This window comes from Fundulus heteroclitus, chromosome 11 (assembly GCF_011125445.2).
Source record: "Fundulus heteroclitus isolate FHET01 chromosome 11, MU-UCD_Fhet_4.1, whole genome shotgun sequence".
NCBI lineage: Eukaryota > Metazoa > Chordata > Actinopteri > Cyprinodontiformes > Fundulidae > Fundulus > Fundulus heteroclitus.
In genome coordinates, this window is record NC_046371.1 from 21,381,470 (window position 1) to 21,401,274 (window position 19,805).

Here is a 19,805-nt window from a genome sequence, read left to right on the forward strand (position 1 = left end):
CCAGAGGAGAGTTCTGTTAATGAAAAACATACATAAAAATGTACATATATGTAGGTATGGCCTATTAAGTGCCCTCACATGTTGATGAACTTTTTATGTTTTCACTCTACAGCCACAAACCTAGACCCGTTTGTGTTAAACCAACACAAGTCGTGCTCAACTGCATGGAGGAAAACAAGTGTTAATTCATCAGCTTCCATCTCCCTGTTGAAATAAAATCTTTTCCACATCATAATGCCGCCACCACCATGTTTAACAGCGGGGACGGGTGTATTCGGCATTATAAGCAGTGTAAAAACTCACAGTGGTTTACGTGTTTGCTGGGTTGTTTCATTTTAATCTCCCTTTAACCGCCTGCTAACAAATGGCCCATACATGTGAAAACTGCAAGGAGGACTTCTTATAATTGCAAAATAAAATCGTCAACTAAACACATTTTACATTGCTGCCGTGCTTTAATCGAGCAAACTTTATTTATAAAACGCTTTACACACCAAAGTGCCGCACAGGGTCTACTATGAAACAAAACAATTTAACACAGGGCCGGGCTTTTCTAGTGATTTTGTGGATTTCTGGACGTCGTAATTCTCGCTAAATGTTCCCGAGGAAATGAGCTGTAGAGTAGGACCGAGCAGCAGAGGGAGCTGGACTCGCTGAACGGCCGCGACGTGGGCGGGTTTGCGCTGACGTTGGCCACGTTCGGGATTAACTTGTTTTTCTTTTATGTCGCCATGTCCCTCGTTTCATCGAGCTGGCGACAGCGGGGAACGTCGCTTTGCTTCTTCTAGGCCGTTCCTTCGAGCCTCCTCTGTGCGCTGGATAGTGGAGATGGGAAGCGGCCGCTGTCCCGCGGCGCAGACTGACAGCCGGGCTGAGGAGCAGCGGACGTCGCGTTGACCGAGCGTACGGCGCTCATGTCCCGTCACGCGGATAATATTAATAATAATAATAGTATTAATAATAACAATGGGGGCTGACGGAAGTAAAAGCAGGAAGGTGAGTTGAACGGAACTCCTGGTTGCTAAGGTGTGACGCGCTACGTGGTTCCCTGTTTCTATGACGATGGTGTCCAGGATACGGCTGCGTTTAACCATGTTTTAAATCTGCATGCTAGAATAAAGAGTAATTTTGCTTGAGGAAGCATATTTCTAGAACACGTTTTACCCACAAACGTTTACCTTAAAGGTAAAAAAAAAAAAAAAAAAATCTCCCTGTTTTTACATATAAAAATATGAATACATTAGGCCATATGCACCGTGTCTTCCACTGTGGGGTGGCAGACAGTAAGTGCTTGTGATAAATTCCCTATTTTAGGTTGTGGCTGACTTCACACACCAACATGGCCTGGTTTCTGTGCGGCTGTGTGTAAACGAATTGCAGTAGTGCTTTTGATACCCGTATTTGTCCTGTATAAAAATGTAATTACTGTAAATGCATCACAGTGGAGGTTTTGATACTGTAAATTTAAAAACTGGCAATAGTGCTGTAAATTAAAAATACAGTAACCTGAATACAACGACCTGTTCTGGGTGCACCCTGCCTCTCGCCGGAGATATGGGCATCCAAATACCAGTAAGTTACTGTAGCAATTGCCATAACCTCAACTCTATTTATACTCGATGCAGTCAAATTATTTTGTTGTTTGAATCAGAAATGGGTTAAATTTTACTAAGTCAGTTATGCGAGAAACGGATCTTTTCCCCTAGTTGTAGTGCAAATCTGACCACACACTGCAAGGCAACCAGACCCGCCATGCAGTTCGTCCAGACCTCGCAGACAGACACACAAAAATAGCTGCTGCAAAGTGTAGAATACGAGTTTTGTCCATCTATCCACTATCTGTACCTATTTAGCCATTGTAGGGTCGTGAGGGGCTGGTGCCTATTTCCTGCGGTCATTGGGCAAGAGGTGGAGCAGCCTACACAGGGCAACACAGCAACGTAACTAAAATAAGCCTTTGAAGTTGGAAGCTAACTAAAGATTTAGCAGGACTAAAATCACTGTTTACCTCTGTAACCTTAAGATAACCTATAGGCTATGCACTTTCGCTTTGGAACAGATTACATAAACTCACAAAATGCTGTCAAAAAGTCTTAAGTAAAAATACATTTTTCTTAAATACAAATGTGTATGTTGAAAAATAAGACCTTGTATCCTTAAGTTTTTGTGACAAACACAACAAAAATCATTCACCATAGTCTAGGGGGTGTGCAAAATAATCATCATGACGATGCATCGTGATTCTAATTTTTGCGATCTACTGCATAGATTCTTGACGCCAAGTATCGATTAATTAATTAAAGAAATTATAAATAAAATTGCATGAATGGTCGGCGAACATCAGCCAAAAACAAGTAGAATACAACTTCATTGGTTTAAAGGACCACTGAGGCCATGTAAACAGCACTGAATATCCTTATTTTGTTATTTTAAGTTTTATAAATCCTAAGCACTTTTTGTCGGTGATAGTAATAGTACTATCCAGTAATAGTAATATTTGTTTTCATGGCAATACCTCCAAAAGTCGTTTCAATAAATACAGTTATGTATGAATTCAGTTTCTTTCAGTTATGTATAAATTGAAGACACTATCCAGATCATACACAGCAGGCATTGGTCAGAGTTTTTATAGGCCTGCGGCTTTTACATAGATAAACATTTTTCAACCTCCTTGTTCTGAATGCATAATGTCTTAACTGCTGTCAGGATGGATGGACCATTTTACCCATTATAATAAAAAGTGTTTCTGAGCAGGATTACCAACTATAGCTTTAATACACCCTGATATATTGTTTTAGCGATATAAAGTCAATGAAACTGCATTAGTGGGTGTCTATAGTTAAAAAAAATACTGTTATCCGTGTTATGCACAGCTCAGCTATGAGTAGATATGAAACAGTTTTTTTTAAAAAAATCTCTTCCCTTAGATAGAAAAAGGAAATATTTTAAAGACTTTTTCTTCATTTTTAGGAATTATTTTAAGATAACCTTGAGGGGAAAATGTGTTTAGTGATTGCATGCCTTCCTCAACAAATGCTAATAGCAATTCTTGGGTAAAACCAGCAAAAAAGCACTGTTTGTCCATTTAAAAAGACGAGTTCTGTAAATCCAGCATGCATCCTGGTGAGGTTATCTCATGTTCGCTAAAACTGTGTCCACCTTTGTTGTTTGCATTTATCATTCAGAAGATGTAGCACCTACTAAATTTGGTGTCTGTCTCTTTGGAAATGCCTGATCCCGTGCTCCTGCCCAATCAGAAGGACTCAGGAGGGGTGGAGGATGAGCACATCCCGTCTGGGTGGAGGGGTCTTCTCTCCAGCATGGGCCTGTCTCTCCCAGCAGGCCTCTGTCGCCTGGCCCCACCCGCCCTCCGTCTGGGCCAGCTTCGGATGCTCCAAGGCAAGGCCCCCGAGGTTCCTGAGCATGTCCTGAGGTTGGCAGGAGTCGGTCCGGGAAGGCTGAGAGCAGAATGGAGCCTTCCGGGGTTCATTGCCATGTTTCTGCCTGAATTCCCCCACAGAACCGTGCCAGGGCACGAACACTTCCAGGTAAAAGAAAAAAAAAGAAAGAAAAAAAAAGGCACTTCAAGTGTACTATGTTGTCTGTCTTCTATGTTTTTTATCTGTCTCGCTGGATCTTTACCCGTCTTTCTGAACAGGTTCTGGGTTACATTGCCAAAGGTTCGTTTGGACCCATTCTGAAAGTGAGGGACAAGTCCAAACAGAAAACATATGCTGTTAAAGTGAGTCTGCCATCTGAATCTTTTATGTTTATGTGTTTATTTTTTTCTAATCTAACACTGCTTAGCTCATTACTACAGTAAATGTTCTATGTTAATTCAGAAAAACTTTTACATTCTTGCTTCAGACTTATATTTTTCTAATGATACAGACTTGCATGCATTGCAATTCATAAATCACATGATTTTTTTGTTGATTTTTTTGATGGTCCTCTCTTTAATAACCTTGCCTCCAAGCTGAATTTTCACGGTATTTGTGTGTTCACAAACACACAAGAATCCATCTTTTACCGCTCCCGCTTTGACCATTTGTGACCAAACCAAAGACGGCCAATCACATTGCAGCGTTATGGTTTAGGGCGGGACATACCACTGTGACGAAAAGCAATAGCTGGTGAGGCCACAGCCAAACCAACATAAATATGGACGCACAGGAGGATGCATGCATAACTGCTGCTATGACATTTGTTTTGTCACGATCCACAATATCATATTTGAAAGAAGAACAGCAACAAGTGCCTTGACTAGCTTACATTGTTGTGGTTTCTCATGACACCTGCAGCTTACATTTTCATTTGATACCGTGATTGGCTAAAACCAACCTTTAGTAGGTGGGCACTAGTTGTCGCTTCGTCCAATCAGCTCGGAAAGTTGTGCTGAATGTCCTTCCTTTTCCATGAATGGATTAAATTGGAGCATATACGATGATGTAGAGCACATGATCAATCTGGCTCGCCAGAAACTTTTGCTTGACAATGTAAGTTACTGGCCAGTTATCTGGTGAGCTTTTAACATGTCTTTTAGTTTGATCTGTTTTGTTCAGCCTGGTGCTTGTGTCCACCAACAGGTCATACCTAAATCAGAGATTTTAAGACTGGCGGTTTTGGAGCAGGCAAAAGAGGAAGTTATAATTCAGGTAAGCAATTCCTCTGAAGGTCTTTAAAAGTATTTGTATTTTGCTTTATTGCAAAAACGTTTCATGTCACAGAAAATTTTACAACAAAAACATTTGTAATGAAATAAAGTAAACAGATATATATATAGTATAGTAACCTGGTGATTTTTAGGCTGAAATTTCATTAATATAGTTGTAGAAATGTCCTTTGGTAGCTTTTATTTACATTGCGGTCTTATGTTTGATTTTGAAAGTTTGAAAGTCTCCAAGCCCCACAGAAGTTCTGAGTTATCTCACATGCTTAAACACAACAAAAAACAAAAAAAAGTGATGTGAAAACCAAAGAGCATAAAAATTAAGGTAGAACCCCCCAGAATTAAGCTTTTCCAATAATTTAATTTTTGACCTTTGCCCCCGCAGAGTCAGGTCCGCCACCCATTTGTCCTCGACCTCCAGGACTGCTGGCAGACTCAGCGCCACCTTTACATTAGTGAGTCAGCCAGCTAGCAGTGACCCACTCGTACCTGAGAACCCCTCACTTTACCTTCTGTCGCCTCCGCTTTGGTAGTTTTATCCGTGATCTCCCCACAAACCCAAACCCAGCACCCAAAACACCGAGTGCCCTGCTTCAGCTGATTGAACTCTGGATTGTGCCTAAGCTCCCAACCCCTCCAACCCTCACCATACCAGTTCTGCACCGTGCAGCTGTGTGTTGCCCTTTTTTCCCTTCCCTCCAGAGCGTTTATCCCTTGTTCCAGAATTACTCACTGACTCAGAAAGTGTGACCCACTTAGTTTGCCTTCCCAACCCCCTGTTAAAAGACAACTGCAGTTCGATGAAAACACATGCCACGGTCAAAAAAGGAAGGCCCAGCTGCATGCCGTAAACCAGAATCCTCTCTGAATTCAAATGCCGCTACTATTTTATGTAATATCAATAGCACACTGGTATTGTGAAAACCAGAGGAGCATTTGTTTTGAGAAAGATATTGCGGCGTTCTTCCCTTGAGCACAAGTTTCCCCGTTTTTCACCCGTGATTTTTTCCTCCCTCTGCCGCCCATCGCTGCTTCTCATATGTCCCACTGCATCAGAGACTCACGTTAAAACCCACTCTGCTTCAACAGTGTGCGACTACTGCAGCACAGGGGACCTCTACACCTACTGGCAGATGATCGGTCAATTCTCAGAGGAAACCGTGCGAATGTTTGCAGCAGAGCTGGGATGTGCACTCGGTTTGTATCCTACACAATAATATAAACGTGTTTCTTTAACATGAAGGTGATAAAAATAAAGCTGAAAGTGCTGCAATAATTTGCAAGTCAATTAAACTTCTTTTATTAGTAAAAATGGATAAACGCATAAAGGATTAAATATAGTGTTTTTAAACTGATATAGGCTTTTACTCAGGGAGTCATATGCTGTACAAAGTTTGGTAGTGAAACAAAAACGCTGGCGAGGTTTTAATTTGGTAACACACACCCTAAGGCACCTCTTTCATGTAGTTCTGTCTCTTATTTTAATGGAAAACTTTTTTTAACTATCTCTCAAATGTTGTACACAATGGTTTTGAAAAATGCTAATTTGCTATGACCTTAATAATACAGTATAAATTGCTACAGTTGCGTAACGTTAAAGAGTAAAAAAATATCTAAAATACCAAAATGCCTTATAAAAAGCAAGGATGAAAAATTATTCACTTTGTTGCTCAAAAACGTTTTTCAGATAAAGTATTTCTTGTTTTAATGAAATCATATCCAACCCCATTCTACTACACTAGTCAGAGTCTATATGAAGCATAAAGGTAAAAAAAAAAAAAAAAAAAAAAACACCTGGCAGTAGCATCTGGTTTCTTACATTGCCAAATATTACTGAATTTTGATTAAAAAAAAAGAATCCCATTTATCAGAAATAAAAAATAAGTCATTGACAGGACATTTAAATATAGAACATTTCTAAGAAAACACAAAAAAGCATTCAACAGTTTCTGTGGTTGATATTAGTATCCTTATAAAACTGATGATTCAAATAAGTTTTTTTTTATTTATAATTCTTTTTTGTATTTTCCTTGCATACATTACAAAACAAAACCAGGACGTACAAAACAGTGTCAGCTGAGATTTTACCTTGTGGAGCGATGTCACAAGCTATTATGTTTAGTAAAACTGAGCTGCTACAGAACCTCCTACAGATTAGAAGCATATGTCATTTTAGACCATAACCTTGTTGCAATTTTGCTTACTGTTTATTTTACAGGGTTTTTGCATGACTTTGGGATTATCCACAGAGATGTGAAGGTAAGACAAGCAAGGAGGAGACACTTCTTACTTCTTTTAACTACTACAATAATAATACAAAGCACTGGTCGTATATTGTTAAACCTTACAGAAGTTATTTTATGTAGATTGTGCTGCACATTTAATTAAGAAAAGCTATACTTTATCCCTGTAGTTTGTTGTCAGGGCAGAGGGAGTTTTTTTTCCTCACCTGCGGATCTTTGTCTAGAAATAAATGTCCCACATTTAAGGCTTCAGATGTGAACTGATTTGCACTTCCTTTGCTTCATTTATCATCATCAGGTGTTGCTTTTTAGAGCTTCCTAAGCAGTATTTTCTTTTATTATGAGTTCACCTTGCAAACGTAATACTCCGAATGTAATTATTAAATAAAAAAGTCTTCCAACAGCTTATTTTTCTTAATTTTTTCATTTTATTTTTTGCATTTTTGTACGTATAAACAACATTGTATGTAACTAATCTATGCAGGGATTGGTGTTTCATGTCCTGACTGCTTAGACACTAACAGTATGGTGGGTCCAGTTGCCTCACAGTCGCGGCAATGTCCTTTTTTTGAATTATTGGCCCAAAATACTGTATCTGGTTCAGGCAGCAAATTGCGGAGGCCACAACAACTATAAAGAGACTCAGAAATGCCAGAGAAGAAAAAGGATGGAGAGATAACAATCCTTACAACAATGTCAAACAAAATGAGAATACTTAAAACAAATTTAATTAATTTAAATTAAATTAGATATATAAACAAAACAATACCAAAAGAACTTATCTTGTCTGGACCCACAACCATACCAACCCTAAAATAAGATAAAAAAAATCCTAGCTTCTGCAATGATGCTTGAATGCAACTGTAAAAATTCATAAAATATGACTCGAAAGTACAGATTAAAATAATTCTGTCCTATTGTAATTTGGGTATTAAACCATTTTTATGTTACAGCACTGAAGTTTTGTGAATTTTGCGGTAGATCACATTTAGAATTAAATTTTGTTATAAAGATGTGCAAAAAACTCACAAGTTTTATTATCTGGATATCTAAAAAATATTTTTGTAAATTCAAAGGCTTTTTAACATTCAGAATTTTGAGTATTACTGGATATTATGTGTGAATTACCTCTGTCATTTTATTTTGGGGGCTTATAAGATGACAGATGTAGTATGATTTCATGTAGGAAGACAATAGACCCTCATTCAGATATTATTTCCTCCCTTTCAGATGGAAAACATCTTGCTGACAGACAATGGTGAGTGAAACAGTCACCAGCAGAGAGCAGCATACCTCTAAACAGGCAGCACAGAGAAGCTACCAGAGAATCTAAAAAAAAATAAAGCTCTCAGCTCAATTCAGTTTTTATTCTAATAGCAATGAGTGCCTTCATTTATTATAAGAGAATGTTTACATGTCTCTTTGTCCTAACTGCTTTAGTTTGGCGAATGTCTTTCGAGAATCATGATAAATGCTCATAATGATGCAGAACAAAATGGTCCTTTGTAGGCCACCTCCGTTTGGCTGACTTTGGTTTGTCCCGTCGCCTGGAGAGAGGAGGCAGAGCCTTCACAATCTGTGGAACCATCCAATACATGGGTGAGGAAAAACCTGCCAGAGCTGCAGACGCTGGGATGCATTAATGCACCAACAGTCTGACGGCTGTTCTGAAGAAAATGTGTGAATGGAAAAAAAATAAAAATCTGTCTTTCTCTCCTTGCTGCTCTGCAGCTCCAGAGGTGCTCAGCGGTGGACCCTACAACCACGCAGCTGATTGGTGGTCGCTGGGAATTCTGCTTTTCTCATTGGCTACTGGGAAGGTGAGCCCTTGTTTCCAATGTGTCCTGCATGATAAGCAGGTCACAGCTACAGGTAGAAATCAAGAGACAGCCGAGCCCAAACTGGGGGTGTTCTGGTTTGGGCGGCTTGTATGTATCTTTTTAATATTTAAACGGATGAAATAAAGTGAATATATTGTGAAGATATGTCTCCTCATGTGCCTCTGCAGTTCCCTGTGCCTCCAGAACCAGACCACTGCAGTATGTTGTGGAAAGTGAGGAGCTTTCCCTATGAAGTGCCCCTCAGTCTCAGTTCAGCGCTCTCCATGCTAATAACAGAGGTACTTCCTCAGTGTGGAAACATATTTCTGCAGTAGCCTGACCAATTTAAAGAATCATCTTATTTTTTTTTTCTTATTTTTTTTTCCAGCTTTTGTGTAAAAATCCCCTGCGCCGCCTGAGGACCCTGGAACGTTTCAAACGTCAAACGTTCTTCTTCGGAACGTCTTTTGACCTCGACCTCCTTCAGCGCCAGCCTGTGGAGGTAACAGGCGAACGCCCGTCTGCGGAGCGCTCAGCTGTTCTAATGCTACGCTGAAAGTTCAATTCAATTCAATTTAATTTTATTTATATAGCGCCAAATCATGAAACATGTCATCTCAAGGCACTTTACAAAATCAAGTTCAATCATATTATACAGATTGGGTCAGATTATACAGATTGGTCAAAAATGTCCTATATAAGGAAACCAGTTGATTGCATCAAAGTCTCGACAAGCAGCATTCACTCCTGGGGAACCGTAGAGCCACAGGGAGAGTCGTCTGCATTGTACATGGCTTTGCTGCAATCCCTCATACTGAGCAAGCATGAAGCGACAGTGGGAAGAAAAACTCCCCATTAACAGGAAGGAAAACCTCCGGCAGAACCGGGCTCAGTATGAACGGTCATCTGCCTCGACCGACTGGGGGTTACAGAAGACAGAGCAGAGACACAACAAGAGAGACAAAAAACACAGAAGCACACATTGATCTAGTAATCTGTTCTACATTAGATGGTAGTAGCGGGTGAGCCGTCTTCTCTGGATGATGTCACAGTTAACAGAACGCCAGACCAGGTGTACCTACTATGAAGAAAAAGAGAGAGAGCAAAAAGTTAAAAGCTGAAATGACGACAGTCATTTCAATGTAATACAATGCAAAACTGAAGAACAGTAGAAATCAGTAGAGTAAGAAAATTAGACCCTGATGTCCTTCAGCAGCCTAGGCCTATCACAGCACAACTATAGAGATAGCTCAGGGTAACATGAGCCACTCTAACTATAAGCTTTGTCAAAAAGGAAAGTTTTAAGATTAGTCCTAAAAGTAGACAGGGTGTCTGCCTCACAGACCAAAACTGGGAGTTGGTTCCACAGGAGAGGAGCCTGATAGCTAAAGGATCTGCCTCCCATTCTACTTTTAGAGACTCTAGGAACCACCAGCAGACCTGCAGTCTGAGAGCGAAGTGCTCTGTTAGGAACATACGGGGTAATCAGAGCTCTGATATATGATGGAGCTTGATTATTAAGGGCTTTATACGTTAGAAGGAGAATTTTAAAAAGAGAAAGGTGCTTCTCTTCTCTGCCAGGTGATCCTGGAGCTGAGAGAGAGACCAGATCGTGCTGCCAAAGCTCGACGGGGGCTCACTCTGTCCCTGCAGCCTCTGAGGGGTTTCGACTTTGACTCACTGCTCAGCCCGGACGCCACGCCAGACACACAGCTGGACGGGGACGCACTCGCACGCACGGCTGTGCCTCTGCCCGGCCCCTCTGTGCCGCCCCCTCAGGAAAAAGCTCCACGCAGGGAAGTGTTTGTATGACGGACTACAAGTCAACATCTGATTTATTTGACACAAAAAAAAAAAACAGGAGATTAAAAGTAATGGAGTACAGAGCCGTATATCTCCCCATATTCACTGTGCCTCGCAAAAGTATCCGTACCACTTGAACCTTTTCACATTCTGTCACTCTGCAATCACAAACTTCTGGGTATTTTTGGGGGATTTTATGTGAAACACCAACTCAAAGCATGGCAAAATTGTAAAGTGGAAGTGAAACTATAAACAGTTTCAAATCTTAAAAAAAAAAGTCCTTTATTTGTGTCACACTTTGATATTCAGCCAACATGTATCAATACTTTATACTAATCGTTAACCTGGCAGCAGATTCTCCCACCTGAGCTGTGCATTTATACTGAGATTAAATGGCACATACGTAGCACTGGGTTTTATTTAGAGAAATTAGAGTAAAAGCATCTGAATACAAAAAAACAAAACTGAAAAACGTGTATATTTATCTTCCTACTTCACAATTATGTTTTACCTTATGTTGCGTTATCCCAATCCGAAAAATATAAATTAAAGTCCCTGGTTGTAATGTGATGTAATGTGAACAATTCAAGTCGAGTAAGAGCTTTTGCACGGCGGCGCAATAAAGTTGTACTATTTTCTGTTATCTTATTTTCTGTTACATGTTCACCTTTTTACACTTAACATCTTTTTTTTTTGTGGTATTTATTCAGTGGTTGTGTGCCATTACCCGTTTAATAAAACATCGAGAGTTCCCTCATGACTGGGCTGGCAATACGTTGGGTACGGAAGATGATTCAACCCTATAATGAAAAGTTAGGCTAGTAGCTGTATGTAACTTTATTTGTAGTGAAACCCAACCAAACCCCTTAAGAAAAGAGAGATGATTTTTGCATTTTCCTGTTTATTTGTCATTTTGCATCAACATGTTTTTTTAAAACAGAAGTAGATAACAGCTAAAAAAAAAAAAAGAAAAACACCGTCAAGCTGTTTTACATACATTACAAAATTTTTACCTCCGATGCTTGCAGCAGTGACTTCTTCCCTGCTCTCAGAGTGAAGCAAGCAACAGAGTCTGATGAACATGCTCATGGCTCTGCATTTATTGCTTAGAATCTGTGACTCAGGGGTGCAACAGTGGTTTTTTTTAATCCAACTTCCTTTTTCACATTAAGTCAAATTCAGAAACAGTTAAATCTCCACTAAACAGCTCTTTGACCAGCATCCATTGCTTTTTTTTAAATAAAAAAAGGCTATTTTCTATAGATTATTTCTCACTAAACAGATATCTGAATATATTATGATTTTATAAATGATGCATCGATGTTTACCGAGAATGCTTCACGTGCACAATTCTGAGCTCACCTCCTTGTCCGCAAAGACGCTTGTGTAAATATTTATGAATAAATGAGAAGATACCTCTTTATAAACTTTATATGAACATTTTTGGAAAGCATTTCCTCGTGTGTCATGATGTCTTTTTGTCCTAACCATGCTGCACAAACAGAATATTTTAAGAGTTCTTCTGATTTCTTTTGTCCTTGCAGTGTGACGAAATGATTTTGAGTCAGATCATTGTTGCGTAGCTTTTCCCCAACATTGTGTCAGATTATTGCAGCTTGCACTTGCTGAGTTAAGAAATCACAATTTGCATTTACTTAGTTGAGTTACTCAACACAGCTTACTAACAGATTGACATTTAAAATGTATAAAATAAGCAAAAATAGTAAGATGGATTGATTTGAAGAGGCCACTCTTATATTTTTTTTGCAAAACTTTTATGATACTTTGCAGCATTTTATGGAAACACTGCATGTTTGCTAAATATTGGCAGATGCTTTCACCTATATTCATCGTGATTGTTATTATTGGCAACATTGTGGAGCACACTTGGAGGGATTTCTTCTTTGCCATGTTAAATTAAATTCATTGACTGGTAAAAAAAAATGTCAAATTTACTTACAAATACTGTATGGAATAATGGTTGATGTTTGCTCCTACGAGTGCCAATTATATTCTCATTCATTATTTATTAAACATCTTTTTTTAAAAGAACGTGTCTATTTGATGTTTACGTTCCTGAAACCGGACCAGTATTTTGGCTACAGAATACTTTGTCGAGAATCAAAACACATTCAATGACCCACTTGCTCCAAAAATGGGAGACGCTTGTTGTCAGGCCAAATACAGCAACACCGCCGTTTTGTCACAGTTCAATCACAGACATCAGTGTATGCTATCGGCCTTCCATGTGGAAACTGACACAAAGTGGTACATCAGGGTGAAGTGGAAGGACAAATAAGCCCCGATTTTCAAATAAAAAAAATATACAAATCAGTATGGTGTCAAATTAATGTCAAAAATCGTCAACTTTTGACATTCTTTTACCATCATACAGTAAGTGAGGGGTTGTATTCAGCTGTATTCACCTCCCATGTGTAAACACTTACAACCCTGTTGCTGCATCTACAACTAAATTATTTTTCAGGACTGTCTTAACCAGCTTTGTACACCTGGACTGAAGTTTCTGCCTCTTTGCAAAAATAAAAATAAAAAATTACAGTCAGATTTTATTACACCTGTCTGTGACCATCAGTTTTAAAGTCATTATACAGATGCTTCGCTGGATTTAAGCTTGGACTTTATTGTGCCAACTCTAACGCATGAATATGCTTTTGATCTAAAGCAGAGATCTTCGTTTCCAGTCCACAAGGTCCAGTGTCCTGCAACATTTATATGTGTCTCTGCTTCCACACACCTGAGGCAAAAAAAAATCAGGTCATTAACAGGAATTTGGAGAATATGACTGCAGACGAGGAGGTAACTGCCCTATGTGACCTGTCTTTTGCTCTATGTGAAATTTTATCTATGTTGTACTTCTGTTTGTATTTTAACTGGTGTGCCGTCTTGGCCAGGTCTCCCTCGAAAAAGAGATCTCAATCTCAAGGGACTTCCTGGTTAAAAAAAGGTTAAATAAAAAATAAAAACAATTCAGCCATTTGATTCAGGCGTGTTAGACCAGGGACAAATCTGAAAGTTCCAGGACACCAGACCTCGCATTGAAGACCACTGATCTAGAACATTCTGCTGAAAGATGACCCTTCATCCTAGTTTTAAGTCTTTTGCAGCTTCTTTTTTTTATTTTTATTTTATATATATATATATATATATATATATATATATATATATATATATATATATATATATATATATTTTTTTTTTTTTTTTTTTTTATTGAATTTTCTCTTTTAGGACACAACAAATTTACAAGCAACAAATTAACTAACTTAATATTGTAGACATGTGCTTACATTCACTCACGCACTCACCATTCAAACCTGCATTTGTTCTAAGAAAGAAAAAATATACAAAACTCTTTAGATTAAGACAGAGAAAAATAACAATACAGTATGAAAGTAGATACTGTAGTCAAGACATCCATCTAAGACACTCATTAATAAGCTCCGCTTTCAGTCCTTTTGCAGCTTCTTGGGAAAACAAATCCCTTTATAGTCCCAAAGAGGGGACATTTGTCTCTGTGTCCAACCCATTCTTTAGGGACGAGCATGGTACTACATTGAGTGCCACATGGGGAGCAATCTGTGGTCAAATGGTTCTTGCTCAGGGACACAGAGTGACAGAAGGAATTTTGAACCAGCAATATTTGCAGCCTCTCCAGGAGGCAGCTAGACCAGCTTGACTCTTCCTGAAGCTAAACGCCCCCACGGTACAATGCCGCCAACACTGTGCTTAACGTGAGTATGGTGTGTTCAGAGGGAGATGTGCAGTGTTAGTTTTCCACCACACATAGCTTTGCATACAGCCTTAAAAGTTGACTTTTGGCCTGATCTGACCGGAGCACCTTCTTCTTCAAGAGGTTTGCTGCGCTTGTCGCAAATTACAAACAACTGAACTTTACTGTAACAGCGGCTGGATTTGTTAAGTGCACGGTCAATAGTTGTCCCATCAATAGATTCTACCACCTGCGCTGTCAATCTCTACAGCTCCTCTCACAGCTACAGTGGGGGGGTCTGGGACTGCCTCTGAGATAAATGCTCTCTTTTCATAGCCAGCCTGTTTAGACCCACCCCATGTGGGCGGGTCTAATAGGCCGTGGGCCAGAATTTGTAGGACGCTTCCTTAAGAAGTTTCGTATGAACTGTCAGGGGGCAACTTTCTTGCACTTGGATCTGTTGCTACACATAGCAGTGATCTCAAAACACCAATGTTCCCACGTTTTCGCTTGCACATTAATAAGTTAGAGCCGATTAAAAGTGTAAACTTTAGCGCTCCGGTCCAAGAGGTCACGTGATTCGAGTTTCGCTGCTCAGCCAATCAGATCGCTTTATTGTCAGCTGAGCGAGTTCGTCAGTTCATCATGGCCGCCACCGTGAGATGTTGTATGCATCTGTTTACCGACGAACAAAGTCCAATAGTAGCATTTTCTGGTGCCAGTTGGCAGAAATTTATTGAATGCTGCAAGTCCTGGATAGATCTGGACGGCAAGGAAAAAGAAATAGCTCAGTCTTTTGCCCATTTGACCGTTATATCGTCAAGACCTGCTGTAGGCTGTGGGAGGACCAGGAGTGAATGCTGCTTGTCGGGACTTTGATGCAATCAACTGGTTTCCTTATATAGGAAATTTTTGACCAATCTGTATAATCTGACCCAATCTGTATAATATGTTTGAACTTGACTTTGTGAAGTGCCTTGAGATGACATGCTTCATGAATTGGCACTATATAAATAAAATTGAATTAAATCTATTTTTATATTTTTTTATTCCATATTTTATTTTATTTTTATTCCATAGAAATTTATTTCTTTTAAGTTGTATGATTTAACTAAAACAGAGATAAAACCAAGTAGTATATTATCAGTTGAAAAATAATTAAGAGAAACATTACACATTGTTACAAAGATTTATTTAAACTTTTGTATAAACCTTGTATACATAAACATACATGATTTCAATGATTTCACACATTTTTACACTTCATATGTAAATCTTAACCTTAGCACATACATCACTTTATGATTCATCATCTGAACCCTCCAAGTCCTCATCATCATTAGTATATTTTCCATCAGTGTCATTCTCATTTTCTGCATTACCAGGACAGTTTTTACAGTTAAGACATTGGCACAGGTCACTACATGGCAAATTGTCCCTCTTGCAAGAACAGATTTGTGATTCACATGCATTTTTCTTGCACTTACATGAAATGTCCTTTGTGACATCAGGTGGAGCTGGGGGATCTAACATCCAACAGTAGGAGAGTTATGGGTTGTTGATGAGCCTGAGAAAGTTTCCTCTCTGAAGTCATTATTGTCCCATACAAGAGTTGCAGGGACTTGCTTCTTAAAGCCTGATGGGACAAAATCTTTTCTCTGTAATTCTAGAGTGGCTAGAGCTGTGTCATGCTCTAGAACAGAGCTATATGAGACACAATGACCAAACCCACTTAGTAGCTGGATCAACTGAGAGGAACCTGTCCAGTGCCTTATGGTCAGACCCAAAGCCAAAATGTTTTGGAGTAGGCTTGCAACCCCTAGATGCTAAATATAGGATATCCTGACATAAAGAAAGCAACTTCAGATGGATCTCCTTACTACAACAGACAAAGTCACTTGAGCTAATAGGGATATCACTGGAAGCATTTGTAATCCATGCCAGAAGATTATACAGCTGTGGGGGGACAAATCTCTCAGCAGACTGAATATTCAAATCACAGGCAGTAGGAGGCCAAATATTCTGAAGACCCTGTGTTTCACTAATGAGCATCCGTATATACTGGCCAGTCATATACAGATTTTCAACAGTTTGTTCTGGTAATTCTGGTATTGGTGAGCAACCACCTTCAGACCTGTCAGAGTAATCATTATTGTTACTAGTGCTAGCACTTGAACTGGCAGAACTCCACTCATCACCTAGTGTTGACTTACTACTGTTCACAAGGACAATCTCACTTTTGTCTCGCCTTGATTGTTTAAGAAACTGAAGGAGTGGATACTTCAACTGAAGTTTTTTCTTTAAATATGAAAAGGAAACACTAGGCTTTGTATCTAGTTTTTTAGTGTCCTGGATGATATCTACAAACATGGATGCAAGTTTTGTAAATCTTAATATTTCATTATTTTTTATGATACGACCTTCTATAACAGTCTCACAAAATTTTCCAAATGCTGCTCCGTAATAATCTCTTGCGTGTTCCTGACAGGTTCCTGTTTTGGACAGTAAGCGAGTGTAGGATTTATAGCACGATCTGTGGTACCGCACTTCAATCGCCACAACATCTTTTCCTCGTGTCTGTAGAAGGATTCTTTCATCATTGCGGACCTCTGCAGCCTTGATTAAATTGCCACCTAAAACAACAAGGCCATTACTTGTCAGTTTGACTTTAAATAATAAAATAAATTCAAGGCAGTGAATGAGAAACAAAATACCACTTACCACTCTGGTATTCACAAAGTGAAAGTTTTTCTCTCTGCCTTTTTCTTGTAACTGGATCTTGGATATAATTTGTCCTTGTTACATATGATGCATGACATCGGCAGGACATGTTCACTCCTCCTCTGTTTGTCAGCCAACTTTGATGCAGACTCCCCTAAAAATAAATGTAAATAATAAATAGTTGCAATACATGAGCTGGATAGAGGCTTACACTGACATAAATTACCATAATAAAAAGAAAGAAGGTTATGTCAATGTGATGAGCATAGGTTTTATATAATTATTGTATTTGAACTGTTATCTAGGTAGGATTGGGATGCCGGTTTGCTGTGTTGCTGAGATAGCTAGCACTGATTTAGACTGATGATATGAAATGTTGTTAATCTTAGTTTTCATTTATTCCCTACTTTTTATTCATGGGTGAGCGACACATTTGAAAACCAGCGTAGAAAATATTTATGCCAATAAAAATGGGCATTTTTACCCCAGCACAATCCCAAAAATAGAATGAATAAAATGCCTACCTTCCGCTCTTTCCACACGTCGTACTTTAGATCGGGTGTTAGCATGGCGTGTTGGTTCAGGGCCTGGCCTTTTGGAGTCCTCCTGACTTCTGGCTTTCTCGGCTTCCACTCGTTTGCGGGCTCTCGCAAGTTTCGTTCTGTCTGTGTATTTTGCATAGCACTTCCTGTGGTATCCTAGCGCAGCAGGTCTTGACGATATAACGGTCAAATGGGCAAAAGACTGAGCTATTTCTTTTTCCTTGCCGTCCAGATCTATCCAGGACTTGCAGCATTCAATAAATTTCTGCCAACTGGCACCAGAAAATGCTACTATTGGACTTTGTTCGTCGGTAAACAGATGCATACAACATCTCACGGTGGCGGCCATGATGAACTGACGAACTCGCTCAGCTGACAATAAAGCGATCTGATTGGCTGAGCAGCGAAACTCGAATCACGTGACCTCTTGGACCGGAGCGCTAAAGTTTACACTTTTAATCGGCTGTAACTTATTAATGTGCAAGCGAAAACGTGGGAACATTGGTGTTTTGAGATCACTGCTATGTGTAGCAACAGATCCAAGTGCAAGAAAGTTGCCCCCTGACAGTTCATACGAAAAGTCACCGTACAGATTATGGCCCACGGCCTATAAATTGGGTGTAATTTTAGTTCTGCCATATTCTTACCATTTTCACAATGGTGATTAAACATGAGACATGTTCAAAGTTTGGGATATTAGTTCTGCTTTAGCTTCTCCAGTACTTCATTGTTGACCTCTCTGAGGCTGCTTGTTCTCCATCTATCCCGTAACAAACTTCTGAAGCTTTCACAGAGTCGGTTTAAACCACACACAGCTGGATCCTGTTTTCTGATTAGGTAACATCTAAAGGGAATTGGTTGCGGAAGCGGTTTTTAGGGGTATCAGAGTAAAGGGTTAAGAATGCAAGACGCTGTAGATGGGCCTTTAAATACCTGCAGAAATGTTGTTCCTATTGCAGAGGTTTCCCCAGTTAACTAATGTTATATCAGACAAAGTACAGGCCTCAAGCATAACATCAAGTTCCTTGACAGTTGTTGACGTCAGCTGGCTTTCCTGCACCTTTGCTTGCAAAAAGTAAGTGGTAAACGGTCATGAATGGGAGGGGATGTCAGCGTGATCTTCACAGTTTGGCTGATATGTGATACTGAAGATCTCCGCCCGTTGTTACTGATGGTCACTCCTGTTCAACGTACACAGCTTTAGTTTATACCCCTCTCAAACCATCTACCGGTACTTACCTAGTAAATGTAATTCATGATAAATGCGGATTACATAGTTTTAACTTGCTACACAGGCTTTCCTCTAATGACAGTAAAACCCCAGGAGTCATTGTTTGCTCTCTTCTATATATATATGCAGGTCCACACCAAAAATAACTTCACCTTTTAGCAATAACACAACCTAAGGGTCTGGAAGGGAAGATGCCAGCAGCAGCAGCAACACGAAGGTCACAGAATTCCCTGCTGAAACTGGAGAACCCATGATGGATTACAAAAATGGCCCAGCAGATTTTAGATCGCACATTTTCAGTCTGTACACGGAGAAACCAGCGAGAGCAGAAAGCCTCCCCCACAGCCGGCCGCAAGAACAGGCATGTTACCGCCGTGTGTGTCAGAATCGGTATGTGAGAGGCCGCTAGGAACAAACCGAACACAGCAACTGTTTGCATGGAGAGCTTCTACACTGAAGGGATGCAACTCTGTGGTTAGAAATCACTATTTGCAACTATTTTTTTTTATGTAAAATTTGCTGTTGGTATCAAATCGAAAACATAAACAGATATACACTGCTTGCTAAAGTATTTGAGACACTTTTTCCCGTCTTGTTATAACCACATATTTCAATAAATTTCCCTTGGAAAATACATTGAAGTGGTGCATAGTTGTAAGGTGGAGGGAACTGATATGGTTTTTAATTCCAGGTGTTTTAAGAATAACTGCATGTAAAAATAAGAATATGGCATGTGTATGTATCTAAGCTCCCTGTCGTCAATGATTTGAAAAAGCACCTTTTGCTGGAATTACATCTGCTAGTCGTTTGGGGGTATGTCTATACCAGCTCTGCACGCCTCATCAAGAGATGGTTCAGCTATTCTTTGCAAAAGAAATGACATTTCAGCAGAGTGGATTGAAGGTCTTTGGATTATGCCCCAACATTGCTTTTTGTGTTGCTATCCTTCTGGAAGGTGACCTTCAGAACCAGTCCAATGTCTTTTGCAGCCATGTTTTCTTCCTGTTTTGTTTTTAGACCAAGTCATTGACCCATCTCTTATGACC

At 39.5% G+C, this 19,805-nt stretch overlaps 2 protein-coding genes across 4 annotated transcripts; one reads left to right on the forward strand and one right to left on the reverse strand.

The window, feature by feature from the left end:
• The first annotated feature begins 610 nt into the window (after positions 1-610).
• rskrb (ribosomal protein S6 kinase related b) lies at positions 611-12,587 on the forward strand. 3 transcript variants are annotated; one of them, XM_036143099.1, is made up of 13 exons: positions 611-996; positions 3,258-3,548; positions 3,659-3,742; positions 4,587-4,655; positions 5,055-5,124; positions 5,759-5,866; positions 6,888-6,928; positions 8,143-8,170; positions 8,422-8,511; positions 8,644-8,732; positions 8,921-9,031; positions 9,121-9,291; positions 10,294-10,376. In XM_036143099.1, exons 1-12 carry the CDS (start codon positions 967-969, stop codon positions 9,286-9,288), a joined length of 1,179 nt encoding a protein of 392 aa, XP_035998992.1. In that variant the 5' UTR covers positions 611-966; the 3' UTR covers positions 9,289-9,291; positions 10,294-10,376. The 3 variants fall into 3 exon arrangements, with proteins under 3 accessions (XP_035998992.1, XP_021167777.2, XP_012710680.2); XM_021312102.2 differs by having other exon boundaries at positions 612-996; positions 3,261-3,548; positions 9,121-9,234; positions 10,314-12,587; XM_012855226.3 differs by having other exon boundaries at positions 613-996; positions 9,121-9,234; positions 10,314-12,587.
• Positions 12,588-15,869: 3,282 nt separating this feature from the next.
• On the reverse strand, positions 15,870-18,091 carry LOC118564555. Its single transcript, XM_036143100.1, has 3 exons — positions 17,511-18,091; positions 16,987-17,140; positions 15,870-16,898 (listed from the first exon to the last, which is right to left on the reverse strand). Exons 1-3 carry the CDS (start codon positions 17,664-17,666, stop codon positions 15,970-15,972), a joined length of 1,239 nt encoding a protein of 412 aa, XP_035998993.1. The 5' UTR covers positions 17,667-18,091; the 3' UTR covers positions 15,870-15,969.
• Between the last annotated feature and the right edge of the window lie 1,714 nt (positions 18,092-19,805).